Source organism: Betta splendens, chromosome 21 (genome assembly GCF_900634795.4).
Source record: "Betta splendens chromosome 21, fBetSpl5.4, whole genome shotgun sequence".
NCBI lineage: Eukaryota > Metazoa > Chordata > Actinopteri > Anabantiformes > Osphronemidae > Betta > Betta splendens.
Genome location: NC_040899.1, coordinates 16476704 through 16490933, shown reverse-complemented (window position 1 = coordinate 16490933; position 14230 = coordinate 16476704). Strand labels below are relative to the sequence as shown.

At 46.8% G+C, this 14230-nt stretch overlaps 1 protein-coding gene across 1 annotated transcript; it reads right to left on the bottom strand.

Moving 5' to 3' along the window:
* Positions 1 to 6256: 6256 nt before the first annotated feature.
* Positions 6257 to 9681, bottom strand: mstnb (myostatin b). Its single transcript, XM_029136658.3, has 3 exons — positions 9174 to 9681; positions 8587 to 8957; positions 6257 to 7809 (listed from the first exon to the last, which is right to left on the bottom strand). Exons 1-3 carry the CDS (start codon positions 9550 to 9552, stop codon positions 7429 to 7431), a joined length of 1131 nt encoding a protein of 376 aa, XP_028992491.1. The 5' UTR covers positions 9553 to 9681; the 3' UTR covers positions 6257 to 7428.
* Positions 9682 to 14230: the final 4549 nt, after the last annotated feature.

The following is a 14230-nucleotide window of genomic DNA, read 5'->3' as shown; positions in this document are numbered from 1 at the left end:
ACCCACAGATGGCTTGGGCATTGCTGCATTCCTCTGAGCAGGGGGTGAGCGCCCCACCGGCCACCCCTCGCCTCAGGGCTGTGGCCCTCGCTCCTGCGTCGGCCGTTGTTTTAAACCTGTTGGGGCTCGATGTGTGACCCTCAAAATGCCTGTGTCCAGAAATGCGTGCAGCAACAGCGGAATCTACTCCCTACATGCTGCCTTCGACACCCGAGGGGCATATCAGAGTAATTGGGTAGGATTAACTGATGATCATCTTTTGAAACATGTGACCACACAGTTTGAAAGGTCAACAGCAGTTCACTTTGCCAACTGCCTTTTAAACCACCTGTTGCACTCATTTTGACATTTTCTGCAACCAAATGGAGCTTTTAGCTACTGATTAACCCCAAACTGAGTAAACAGAGAAACACATCAGTTTGGGGAAAAACAGAATGCAGAATGTAAAGTATGGAAACCGCAACTAGAACACACATCTCACCTACAGCGTCACCTAGATTAGGTTATATGTTCTCATATTGCTGCCCTAATGTGCAGAGCTACTGCATCTGAGCTAAGGTTCAGCAGACGGAGCAACTCAACACCACTCTCACAGCCCACAGGCAACCGTACGCCGTACACAGTCATCAAATCCAAAATAAAACAACATGAACTATAATTAACCCCGTTCCCATCTGGGTTTTGGACCGGGTTCAAGAAGTAGTCATATAAAGCAGCAGACGCTGACAACACGACACTAGAGGAGACCAAACTGTTGGATGCATAAATGCTCACGTTATAATACATTCATGCAAGTCATCGATAAAAAAATGTTTAAAACCAGTCTTCAGGACAAATTGTCCATGAGATGATGGACAGTAAAAGAATCTGTGTCTCTCAATCGAGTAAGAGCTGCTTTCAGTTTGGTTTTCACACAAAGTGTCAACCTACCAGTGTGTCTTCATGCTCTTTCTGACTTTGTGGCAATAATAATAATAGTCTATAGGGTCAGCTCTCCATCTAGTCACTGTGCTCCCAACCTGCTCTGACTTACCTGCACCACCTGATAAAATCAACACCTGCTTTTGATTTTCTACATGACTCAGCAGCTTTTCTTTCTTGAACCAGGTTTGTCACTTCCTTGTGAAACAGTTTCTCCCAAATGACATATATAACAAGTAATCAGACAGGTTACTGGATAATGAACCTTACACTGCTGAAACCTCTATACACTCAGTTTGATGGCTGCTTTGACTTAAGGCTGTGTTTCATTAGATGTGACCTCACTCGGCTCTTAGTTAGATTGTACCTTACTGTAGACCTACTGGTTAACTGGTACCTCTGAAACCAGACACTCAGACTGACAGAGTGCATGTAGATTGTTATCAGCTGTTATTTGCTTGACTGCTTATTATCTGGTTAGGTCCTCAACACCTCTTTATTAACTTTATATGCTGTTAGGATTTAAACACATACTGGAACTCAGTTGAGTTCAGAAGGCTGGGAAGCAATATGATTTATTATTTAGATTTATTTTGATTCATTATCTCTGTAGCACCAATTCACAATAAAAGCTAACTTAAGGCATTTTAGAGAATAAAGTTTCCGTCCTTACAGAACACAAACATACGTTGAGAATGGTGAAAACCTGCTCATGCATGTCTTCCCTACAAAGAAGGATTAAATCTATTATCCAAAACAAAGGCAGACAAACTGTATTAAAAATACTAGAATCTCATTTTACTCGTGGCAGATGGTTGTTAATCTGGACCTTTCTGTATAGTTTAATTGATCTAGCGTTTCTGTTTTTAAAATTGATTAGTTTCACTGAGGCTAAAACAATAAAATAGACGTTTAATTATATAGAGAGCTTCACTAGGTGGACTCACTAGAATTTATCTTCTGGGAAGGATCTGCAACAAAATATTAGACTGTAGGATTTAATAGGGATAACAGGATGTAACAGGGAAAGCCTAACAAATCTCCAGAGGAGGTACATTTCCACATGTTGAGGCGCTTGAGAAATGATAACAGCTATTCAACAGAGGTGTCACCTCTGGAGGCCTTTCAAGAAATCTGAGCCATATGAACGTAGGTGAGCTGAGCCCAGATGCTGGTCAGGGAATATGACAGGAACAAATGAGAAAAACTGGAGACCAGTGATGGGCACTGGTAAGGTGTGCTTTGAATGACGTGGTCATTGAGTCATTTAGAGTCTGACCTCATAAATCGTGGCCTGCCTGAAGGAAAGTGTCCTGTCGTCGGCATTTCCCAATATATCCCCACACCAAGAGGCTTGGTACACCCAGCTCACTGACAGCATCACTCCAGACTCTGCATTTCGGAGGAGATGCCCTGTCCTGGAGAGAGAGCAGCAAAAGCAGGTGCCTCCTTAAACATCTGGAGCCTTTAACAGATGTACAAACCCAAGTATCTGGACACATGTCTCTGTTTCTTCCACAACGTTGGATATAATCATGATATAAATTTAAACAATGCTCACAGCTGTAACAAATGTACTTCTTGACTATAGCCTGGATAAACACGTGGATGAGTTCTGGTAGCTGAATTCCAGACCTCTCAATCTCTGCAATCAGCATCCTAAGAGACACAGCAATTGTCATAAAATGACCAGAGGCGATCAGGGATGTGCAAATGAGACGTGTTGCTGGAATAAACCATTAACTTTAAACCAGAGCACGTCTTAATGCATGAAAACACAAGTCAGGGTAATAGTTTACATCGTCTGAGGACACGATGTTGAAGATCCACGTTGTAATCAGGATGTTCACCACAGGCCTGAGTGATAGCTTGTTTGTGAACTTCTCTCCTGGGTCCACACAAAGCAATGAAAAGCAATAAAATCAGCCAGTGTAGGTCGAGATAAGGGCCAGATGGCCAGCTGCTGAACATCACCTGTCTTCACTTCTGCCATGATTTATCCTTTCCGTCTGCACTTTGCTTGCTTTTTCACTTAGGGATGAGGAATCACTATTCCTACCCAAAACAGACAGTCACCTCTGGGAAGCTCTTACATGATTAATGACTTTGAAAAGCTACTGGAAGTTTGGAGAGAGGTGTTCACTCCAGATATGTTTACAGAATTCCTCAATGTCAGTGTTTGTTTGTGGAGGGGAGGGGGTTTGGTGACGAGCAGACATGTGGCCCTGGGCCATCCCGCGTCCCCCACGGGACCAAGGTTGACAGTGATGAAGAATAGATGTTCCTCTAAAGAGACTCGGCGAGGGCAGGTCGTGGAAACCTCCTGTCTCCTGATGTTCGGTCTATGCTCTTAGCACAGACGGATGTAGAGTATGTCAGGTATGTGTCAAGAGAACTGGAGACGTTGTAACATCGCACAAAATAACATTTATGCTACATTTTTACAGAATTCTGCACGCAATTCATTTTACAAGATGCTTGGTCTGTTGGAAGAAGGCAGGATTTACTGAGTTTAAATGCAGTTGAAAGGTAACATTTGTTAATGTAGAAGGAAATCCAACTTTGAAATATGATTGCAGATTTATCTAAATCCTATGTAGCTGCATCTAAAGCATATACACCGCTAGTTTTAGTTCCTTCAAAGGCTTTACCTGTGTCTTCACGTTTGTTGACCAGTGGTTAAAAACGGAAGCAGCCCTGACAGCCCTGGTGAGGACGGCCTTGAACCATGAAATTGGACGTATGTGGCTGTAAACTCTCCTGCGGTGGCTTCGTACCACTCGTCACAGAAGGCCATAAAAGTAGCAGACTCCTCAGTGGTTGCTGCAGTCAAAGCGAGACATCAACGCCAATTAGCAGCTAAGAAGGAAAGTCAGAGGCAGATTTTACGATGTTAGATTTTACACTCGCATCCATGGTCACAGTGTCCACTTTACACCTAAACTGTAAAACTTTAGGGGCTGGATTAAATCCCTTTGTGTTGGAATGATGAGGGGGCTTTTAGTTTGATGTCAGGACTATTTTAGATAAAGTTTTAATTTTATTGTACAGTGAACATCTGACTTCACAGACACTTGATTTGAGAAAAAGGAATTAATTGTGTAACCACAAGATGAATCTATGTTTTTAGAGTCAGTTTTTAGATTCTAAATGATTTGATGCTACCTCTTATATTGCAGCATCTGTCTGTCTGATCATGCCTCTGTTGGTGTTAATCACATAACTACAGGTGTGAGATCCTATATACTGTATTTTGCTAAAAATAAAGCACTGAGCAGCAGCCACTGAATAAAACGCGCAACACGATCAATGTGCAGTAAATATTTGATCTGGGGCTTCATATTTCCCCTTCGCTATGTCCCAAGATCTCAACTTAACAACAGGAAACTAACTTTATATATATAACCTTTTGAAAGATTTTATACTTTTATGTCAGCATTTTAATCACTTTGTTTAGTATAAAAACCTCAACAGAAGATCATAAATAACTAGATAAAAAATCACAGCACAGAAAGTCTGCTACTGTGAATCACAACAGAACTGAAAATACATCAACCTTCCAAAACAATGTACATTTGATTTGAAAAGTTCATTTCAGCAATGATTTTACAGAATTTCAAAACATAATTATTTCAGTTTGTGAAATAATTCACTCTAATAATTGAAAGCCTCTAATAGATCACCTCGTCCTGGGTTCACCCAACTTCCATCCACGCGTCATATCTGGCCCTTCTTAAAGTGTCAGTACCTCATGCTTCCATGAAAACCAGAACCACGGACTGCTACTAACTGGACATCCATCCCACCTATCACTTGAACTGAACAGAACCTCAGCCTCTCCTACGGTGCACACAGATTAAACAGCGTGGGTGGTTCAGTCAAAAGTGAAGCCGACTGCGACTCTTTGGGCTAAAGCAGCCAAATCCCATCATTTAATCATGATGTTAGTGTTAATGATGCTGGTTCTGTCTAGTCCACAGCTCCTCATTTACGCAGGAGGAACCCGCTCAGTAACGTGGTCTCCAGCTGTCTTGGACCACGCATTCACCCCCAACATCCTCCTTCCTGTTCTCTCACTTTCACTTCCTCACCTGTCAGAGGTGGAATTTCGCTGGCAGATGCATTTCTCCAGGGTCCGACTCTTGACAGATGTGGCGATGCTCAGTCAAAGCGTTCCCCGGCAACGAGCAGACAGCAGCAGACAACTGGACGGACCAGAGTGAAATGATGCACCTGGGCCTGGTAAACGTTTGCGAGCAGAGCTGCTCAACAGGTGCAGCTTGTTTGCTGATGTTTACTAATGATGTTGATGATGTCTGACTGGGACCATTCTACTTCATCTGCTCGCTTCGCTTTTCTGGCTTTAACTCTAACATTTAGGTGTAAAGTTCAAACTTTACTAATGTGCAGTATTTATTCATAGCCCATAATGAATAGCATTCAATAAGGAGACGTGTGTTCTTCTTCTATACAGTTCCTTTCTTTAACTTCCATTTTCCACCCGGGAAAAAAGAGCTTCTGCGTAACCACTCTATCCGGGCTCCGTCTCCAATGTGGCTGATCTTCATGGCAGCTTTCCAGCTCCCAGCAGGAAAGGAAGTGGCTCTTGGGGGTAGTGCTCAATTCGCCCTCTACTGGGCGGAAGTCAGGCCTCAATGAGGCCATCAGTCGCGCAGGTCAAGCTGTCAGAGCGCGCCGGAGTTCACATCCTCTCATTAGACTGCAGCACTTTCCTCATCCCTTCGCTGGAAACAGCAAACTCAGGGAAATTGGGGCGAATCACATTGGGACAAAGTGACTTACAGTGAAGGTTGGGTGAAGCTGAGAGCGGGTACACGCAACCTTTCACATCTTCCGCCACACGTGTTTTTAAGGTGGATGTGTTTGCTTCTGCTTTTACAGCTGTGTTTTTGACACCAAGCAGCGTATGAGACACGTGTCCAGATGCTTGGGTTTGCACATCTGTTAAAGGCTCCAGATGTTTTAAAGGCACCTGTTTTTGCTGCTCTCTGTCCAGGACAGAGCATCCTCCTCCACTGGAGCGTCAGTGAACTGGTTGTACTGGTTGAGGATATACTGAGAAATGCCCACGACAGGGCGTGTTCCTTCAAGCACGATTTCTGAGTGCACACTAAATGAATGTCATTCAAAGCGCGTCTTACCGGTGCTCATCACCAGCCAAACTGTAGTGAGAGTTGGTTTGTGGTTTGAGCTGCTGCTTTAGATGAACTGTAACTGTATATATTTAACAGTCGCAGCGTCCTCTTTTAAATATTTAGCAAATGTTGACTTGATTGACATGTATAAAATGTAGAAATGAACACAACTCAGTAAACAAGCTTAGATGGTTTATTTGTTAACACAAGTGTATAGAGCTGCTGTATTACATTGTTTTTCTTGATAGATTATGGTTCATACATTTACTAACAGTGGTTTAGAAACGCAACTCGTAATGGAAACAACAGCACATGAATACAAACATATCAAAATCAGTCTTTACAACTTTTGTAGCAACCAATTCTCTTTATTGGTGCCATAGTGCAAACTGTGTTGTTCACAAGACACGATCTCAGCACCCACAGACCCAAACAATCCTTTTCCTCCGTCGCAAACACATTTTCATTTGTAGGTTCTTCAGTTCAAGTCCTTCCGTCCACTACTGTGAATTTACAATAAGAAAAGTTCAAGTGTGTCGGGCTGGTTGCATGGTTCCGGATGATGCTGCTGTATGTGAATGTGGTTCCTCCCCCGGTGGAAGCTTCAACCACATCATCACCACCTGCATTTAGGATTTTAGCATTGTTTAATAAATATAAAATGAAACCTGCATTCTGTGCAATGTCCCCAAATTGTTAACTTTGTGATAACTGCTTGGCTTTTCTAACAGCAGTCATTACAGGGCCACATGTCATCCTTCTGTATCTGCACCACCCTGATCCATCCCTCTCATGAATGTCCGGGTGCGTTTTCCAACCCTTTCAAAAAGTCCTTGAGGATTCCTGGTTTCACTCTGAAAGCACAACTCAACAAGTGATTAACACAAACATACAGCTTAGCAAAAAGTCTAATAGGTTGTAAGCAGCTACGATGAAACTTGATGAGTATGAGCACGGTTGATTAATGCACAGAAGTCTGAGACAAAGGAGGTGGAGCTATTCTTTTGGATAACTGATCATTTCTGTCTTACATTCATTCTGGTATCCAGCATGCGTGTGTGTGTGCGTGCGTGCGTGCGTGCGTGCTTGCGTGCGTGCGTGCGTGTGTGCGTGCGTGCGTGCGTGCGTGTTCCCACTCATCTGACATCGAGCCTCTACGGCTAAAATGTTACTGGAAGAAAGGAAAGTGAAAAGGCCGCGGGGCGCCAGGTTGGCTGCCACCTCTACTCTGGATCTATTGCATGTTGTGCAGGTAAGCATTGGAACTTGTGGACTGGACTGAACGAGCGAAGGCACGGTGCGAACCACAGCCCTCGTCCTCCCCTGCCTCCACCATGGTCTCTGGGCCCACTCAGGAGCATCCACAGCGGTCCACCACCATGGACGGGATCTTGCCGTAGATGATCTGCTCCTTGCGGTTAAAGTAGAGCATGTTGATAGGCGACATCTTGGTGGGGGTGCAGCAGGGCCCTGCCGTCCCTCTGGGATTGGCCTTGTTCACCAGGTGGGTGTGTGGGTACTTCTGCAAGTGCAGGTTCTCGCACTCCCCGGAGCAGTAGTTGGCTTTGTAGCGCTTGGGGGCAATAATCCAGTCCCAGCCAAAGCGCTCAAAGTCGACGGTGAGCGGATAGCGGCAGCAGCGAGACTCTGGAGAGTTCTCATCGCAGTCCAGGCCCGCGTCTCTCCGGACCCGCTTGGGGCTCTCTGAGATCTTCACCTCCATGAATGGTTGCTAAAATGACAGTGCACGTGTTAATGCCTCGATAACAGGCAGTTTGGGTTCAATTTAACATCTTTTAATCTACTGCCAACGACCTTTGAAGCAAGTTTTCCAACATGGCAGGATAATATTATGAAACTCTGAGTTTGCAGAAATTAAATGAAGTAACGGTTGGTTAACCACAGCCACCTACAGTAGGTTCTGTAATGCCCCAGAGCCTGGTGCCAGTATGTGAACCATGCGATGTGTGTTTGTCATTGATAGTAGCAGTGAGTGTGTGTGTGTGTGTGTGTGTGTGTGTGTGTGTGTGTGTGTGTGTGTGTGTGTGTGTGTGTGTGTGTGTGTGTGTGTGTGTGTGTGCAGACAATTAGTCTGATTTGCACAGCCACACAGAACCCTTTAAAGAATGTGGGGCAGGTGACCTTTTATGTAATCCAGCGGTCTGATGTGGACTGGGCTTACGTCCAGACGTAGGTGTGCGCCTGCATGGAGTCTGTGTCCGTTAACAGCTTTCAGAAGACTTTTTAATCTCTACTTCTGCTTCTAGCAAGTAAAATCTGTAGAGGCCTGGTTCAAATGTCTGTAATAATTTTACTTGTGGAATTTACAAATTAGTTGCTCACAACATCGAATAAAATTGTGAAAATGTTTTTCTCGTGGTTTTCTTATTAAGGGATTGGAATATTGTATTATCCACTAATGATGGAGCCTCCCATTCTCACGTCTATCGCCCGCATGCTCACTGCCGGGTTCCCAGCGCTCGGATGCGGGTGAGGTGCTCGGACTCACCAGCCCTTCTTCCCCGGGCTCCGCGGAGGTCACGGCCAAGTCTTTTCCCCTCGAGTCGAAGGCGTTGATCTCGATGCCCCCGTTGGTCTCCGGCTGCCGCAGCCACACGCTCAGCACCTGCTTGACGTCTATGCTTTGCCACGAGCCGACGCCGGCGCCGACGTCGATCTTCAGGGAGCGGATCCGTATGTGCCTGCTGCCCTCCGTGACCGGCATGAGGCGGGAGATCTGCAGGAAGACGGTGGTCGCCTCGGCCGCCGGGCGCAGGTACACCCAGAGCTGCGCCCGCACGATGCGACTCGCCTGAAACTTCTGCGTGATGGAGAAGAAGCAGCACCTCGGTTCCCCATCCAGCTGGACGACGGAGTCAGCTGCGGAGAGAGAGAGAGAGAGAGAGAGAGGGCTCTCTGAGGGGCTCATTATGTACGGAACTCAGGCGAAACTCGGGAAGCAGTCTGATAAATGTAGATATGAGCAGATACACGTCAATAATCCGCGCACATAACGACTCCGATCATTCTCTTAACCCACATATAACTACGTCTTAAATCTACCTCCGTCACGTTAAACTTGTTGTAAAGACTTACGTTCAGTTGCCATCATCATTATTGTCTCCGTGGTGACATGCTCATCGTCCTCTTCCATGACCGCATCCCTGCTGTCATCTCCCAGCACGTCGTACTGGTCGAGGAGCTGCTGCAGCGGCGGCGCTTTTGGGAGAAGCTGTCTAACTATTTCTCGGCTGATATTTGGGGCCTCTTTCATTCGCAGTTTGCTCAGGATCTGAGATTTGATGGCGTTTAATCGCATGCTCTTAATGTGCTCTCGGACCTCGCAGGTTGCGCACTGGTCCGCGTCCTCTGGGCTGGTAGCGGAGAGCTGCTGTTGCGTCTCTTGGTCGCTCGAAGCTACTGGACCCAAAGCTATCAGGAAGCTAAAACACAGCACACTCTGAGACAGATGCATTGTCTGGGAGGTGTGGATTTATTAAGACCGATATCTTGATGTGTGCTGGAGCCGACGCGTGACGCAACTGCGTTCCGATTATTGTCGCACACTGATGGGCATCATACTTTATCGCGCACCTTTTTATACTCCAACTTATCCTCTTTTGTGTCGTCAAAAAACATGATTGGCTGGACACGCAACAATGAATTTTGACCGACTGACACGACTTTTTTTCGTGCAGACTCTCGGCGTGTACTGAGCGCGTCCAAGGACGGATAAACACACGTTCCTTGCGGCGATTACGCAATGAGCACAGACATGACTGAACAGTGGTTAGATTGTGTCCATTTACGTCAATCAACAAGTGGTCTGACTGAAAAACATGCTTTTCCTCAAAGTTGCGTTAGATTCAAACATGATGGCTCAATTAAATACCAATGCTTCTGTATTCACGAGGAGTGACAGCTCGTGGGTGCAAGTGTCCCAGTTAAGGCAAAACAAACATCAATGTAAATCGAATCCTGTGTTGTTCCTGCAAATTTGCGTTTGACTTTGTGATAAGAGCAGATCATAGATTCAGTCCTGGATGGAGCCAACGCGTTTCAGGAAGAGGGATTCAAACAATCACCAGAGATCAAGAAATCCGTTGTCTGTAGAGTCTGTAGAGAAAGCTCGTGTTGGCGCATTAGAGGACAGCGCCACCATGTGGTAAGTCCTTAACACCCACAAGAAGACGAAGTTGCAGTCTTCGCAGTAAACACATAAAATACGCTGGTAGGGAGATTGTTTACATTAATAACATGCTGCAGTTTAAGTAAATGCAGCACATAGATGGAGTTTATGTAGAATGTTAGTTTGTATTATCCTAATACTCCGGGAACGACACATTCATCTGACAGTGACTGACTAACGCTTATGAGGTTAAAATCCCAAATCACACATTTCAGAACAATCAATTGTATACTATGAATATGCAACAAGGCGCTCAGTACTCCGCTAGGTTGCACAACATGTGAATTACGTCAATACACTAATCTTACACATTTTCATTCACGTTAATGTACTTGGATCGTTTTACATGACGTTGTTGCTACTTTTATGAAAATAGCAGGCATCTTAATACTATGTAGCGCCCATAGCGTCAAATCCAGACACAATGCAGTAGCGGTGCGCGGCCGCCAGATGGCAGCGTTGTACCGGTGCGACCACTGGCCTTGTTCTCAGCGCCGAGCACAGCTGCAGCTCAGTCACCGCCGTAAGCGTCGCCGCGAACAAGTCACTTCAGTCCTCAGTCTCTCCTCCGTTTGGCGGTGACCGACGGGAACACAACAGGGACACGGTCCGCCGCCTGCTTCGCCAGACGAGGATCTCGCCCCCGTCCTCGGTTGTTTTGACGTGTAATGCGGAGCGGCTCATCCCACAGCGGCCACGACCGGGACCAAGTTGGAGGATAATCTGCCTTTACACGCGGCACGCGACCACTAAGGACCAAGTTTCAAGCGCACATCGATCGATGTTGTTTAAAGAGCCGAGAACCGATCAGAGCAACGGGCGAGACACAAGGTGATGTAAGGATTATTGTTTGATCCAACGACCTTGGTTTATTTCTCATGAAGGTGTTTCTTGGTCACTTAATGTTTGCAGAGATTTCCAGTGAGGCTTAAACAGATTCCCAATGTGTTGATAAAATAACCGGTTTGAATCCAAACAAATCCAGAAGTGTCCGCCAGCTAATGCATCATTCACCGTTTAGTTCATGTTAACACATGACAGCAGTTTAAGCTCATTAGATCAGAGCTGGGGGAAGATTTTGTGCCAGTCACATTCGTGTGCTGATGATCACTCCCGCCTGTGTTGTCTCTGAATGAAGCACATGTTCCTGTGCACTGAGGCCTGTGCTCTAGAAAGGGAGCTGTCACGGTGGATCAGGCTGTGAGGCTCGGCCGGTGGAACAGATGGGGAGGCACAGGCTTACAACAAACCAGCATCAAGGCACTGAGTCGAAGACGGCCTTCCCTGCGTCATGCTGCACAAAACAGGGAGGAACTGAGCCATAAAAGCCTGTGAAGTACAGGAGCATGTGGCTCTGAAGGGGAGCAGGACAGCTGAGGGGAGCCCTGCCAAGGCCTTGACCTCCAGCCAGCTGTGGGAGCCCGGGTCACATCGCTGCCGCTGTGAAGATCGCTCGTGTTTGCCATCTGGTATTTTTAGGCTCTCTGTGACGGAAAATAAATCACTGAATCCTCCCTCTCCCCTGTCTCTCTCTACTCTGTTTCTCTCTGCAGCGGAGGAAAGGATCAGCTCTATTCTGCAGGCACCCGGGGATGGGCCTCCAAGGCACTCACACCCAGCGCCCACGCCTCCGTAACAACCTCTGATCGTCTCACGTGTTGCTGCTCAGAGATGGAGAAGAGTGGATGACAGGGGCGCCCACGCGACTGCAGCCGGAGGAAGTCGGAGGGGAAGGCGCCGGTTCTTCTGGGACGTACCGAGCCACCGATGCGTGAGTGAAGTCTGGCCAAGGACTCGCACCTGCTGCTTCCACACTCAAGACAATCAATGCTACATTACTCCAGAGTATGGGGTGCGTCAAATCCAAGAGGAGCCATTCCGAAGGCCACAATACAAACTCCACAGACAAAAGTGATGGCAAGTCCCGGTGGACAAGGGGCGAGAAGGCCTATCTGGTCCACTCAGAGACGGGCTCAGCGGAGGACGGCCCCCAGGTCAACCCCGCGCTGCTGGACTACGCCCAGCGGCTGTCTGAGGAGATCGTGGCCCGGGCTGTGCAGCAGTGGGTGGAGGTGGACCGCCGCTACAGTGACATCCCCTATATTGAATGTGACGTACCATGACACAGGAAAAAACAAGGTTCTGCATATTTACTGAACACGACCCCCGCAGCGTCCAGAGCCGCACGTCTGGGATTTTCTAGCTCAAAAGCTGGAACCTTATCTGCCGTCACTGCCCTTCTCTGCCCTCGTCTTCCAGCAGCTGTTGGCTCCACTTGGCTGGAGACAAACCGCAAAGCAAGAAATATTAGAAGACTTTGCCTGGAATTAAAATGTTCTGCTTTGCCAGTGAAAGTCTACCCTGCCACTGATGCTGTCCCGAGGCCAGGAATCCTAACGTTACGATGGAGGTTAATAATAAATGTCTTAATTTAGCGAGGCCACCGTAGAAAAGCTCCACTTCAGAGACAAACCCACTGTCTGTTTGTTCCTAAGTCTGGGGCTGTGGCTGCTGGTCTTGTGGTGCAGCATCCCACCCAGCGCTGTGACCCCCCCTCCTCCATCAGGCAGGCTGACTCTGATTCAGATCCTAAACAGACACAGATTCAAAACAAGAGTTCCTGCATTTGGCTGCTTGACTGTAGCCTGAGACTTACTGCCTCCACCTGTGGAGCACAGCAGCACAAATATGCAAAGCAATGACATTTCACCCTGTTTGAATGAATGGTTAACGCAGACAGACGCAAAACACAGACCAGCTGCGACATTAACACGACTGGGTGCTGAAGGCAGGTTAACAGAACCACCAGTACCAGCCCAGCGCGTGGTCCTACCGAGCGTGTGTGTGTGTGTGTGTGTGAGCAGCAGAGAATCACTATCGCCAAAGTGCTTAATGAATGTTTCCTTGAGCCCAGAGCAGTGAGGACGGTGGTGTGAGCTGCTTTCTATAGGGGTTTATGGCCCCTGGAGCGTAGATCTTTGAGATATGAGTCCGTGTTAACTGATGTCAAGGGTATGTAGGTCACGGCATTCGTGAGGACACGTCAGTCACTACATGCGGCCACTTGGAATAGACAACTACAGATCAGCTCTGACGGTGGAAAACAGGAACCACGTCATCAAATAAGCCATAAAACGTTGGCAGGCAGTGCCGTCACCTGCCTCCTGGTGGAAACTCTGGACACATCTTCACTCTTCTCCTCCTCATGTGGAATGATGACGTCTCCTCGTATTTTTCAGTAGCCCCAGCTTCTTCGCTCCGATGCCACAGTCACCTGAAGTCCAACCATTCAGTCCATGTACAGGGTTGACAGAGCTGTTGGCTGCGTGGGAACCACCCTCTGCCTCCCAACCTCTAACAAACACACATCAGTTCCACCTGCTGACAACGAGGCTCTGAGTAATGAGGCGGATGAGGCCTCCAGCCAACCGGTGGCCTGACGACCTTCCAGGTGACGGCGTGAGGAACCTACAACGGCCATGAGCGTGCCAAAGCTGAATGTAGCTGCCACCTGAAACGTGTCCTACTGTAACTACAGTACAATACAGTAGCAATGTGTAACAGTAAAAATAAAGAGAAGCTGTGTCCACACGCTGCTCATTCAACTCTACATTTGCATCAGTGGGTTCACACACAGAAGCCTTGAGTCTTCACTGGATGCTATGTGGATCAAAGAAGAACACAAGAGTCCACAGCTGTTTAATATCACCACAGACATTGTGTTGCTGGTGTTGGACTTTGCCCCATGTTGTATTTTAACATCATACTAAACAAATGTTAGTTTTTCTACTTGGTATTATTTTGTTTTTAATCTGACCAGGTCACAAACATATTGAATGCTTTGCTGCCTTTGCTGCTTTAACCACCTCTGTCCTTGTACAGGAGCAGGCCGTCGGTCCACAGAAACCACGATTATAAGGCAGACACGCATTTATTTGACATGGGAAAAGCAAAGAAACTATAA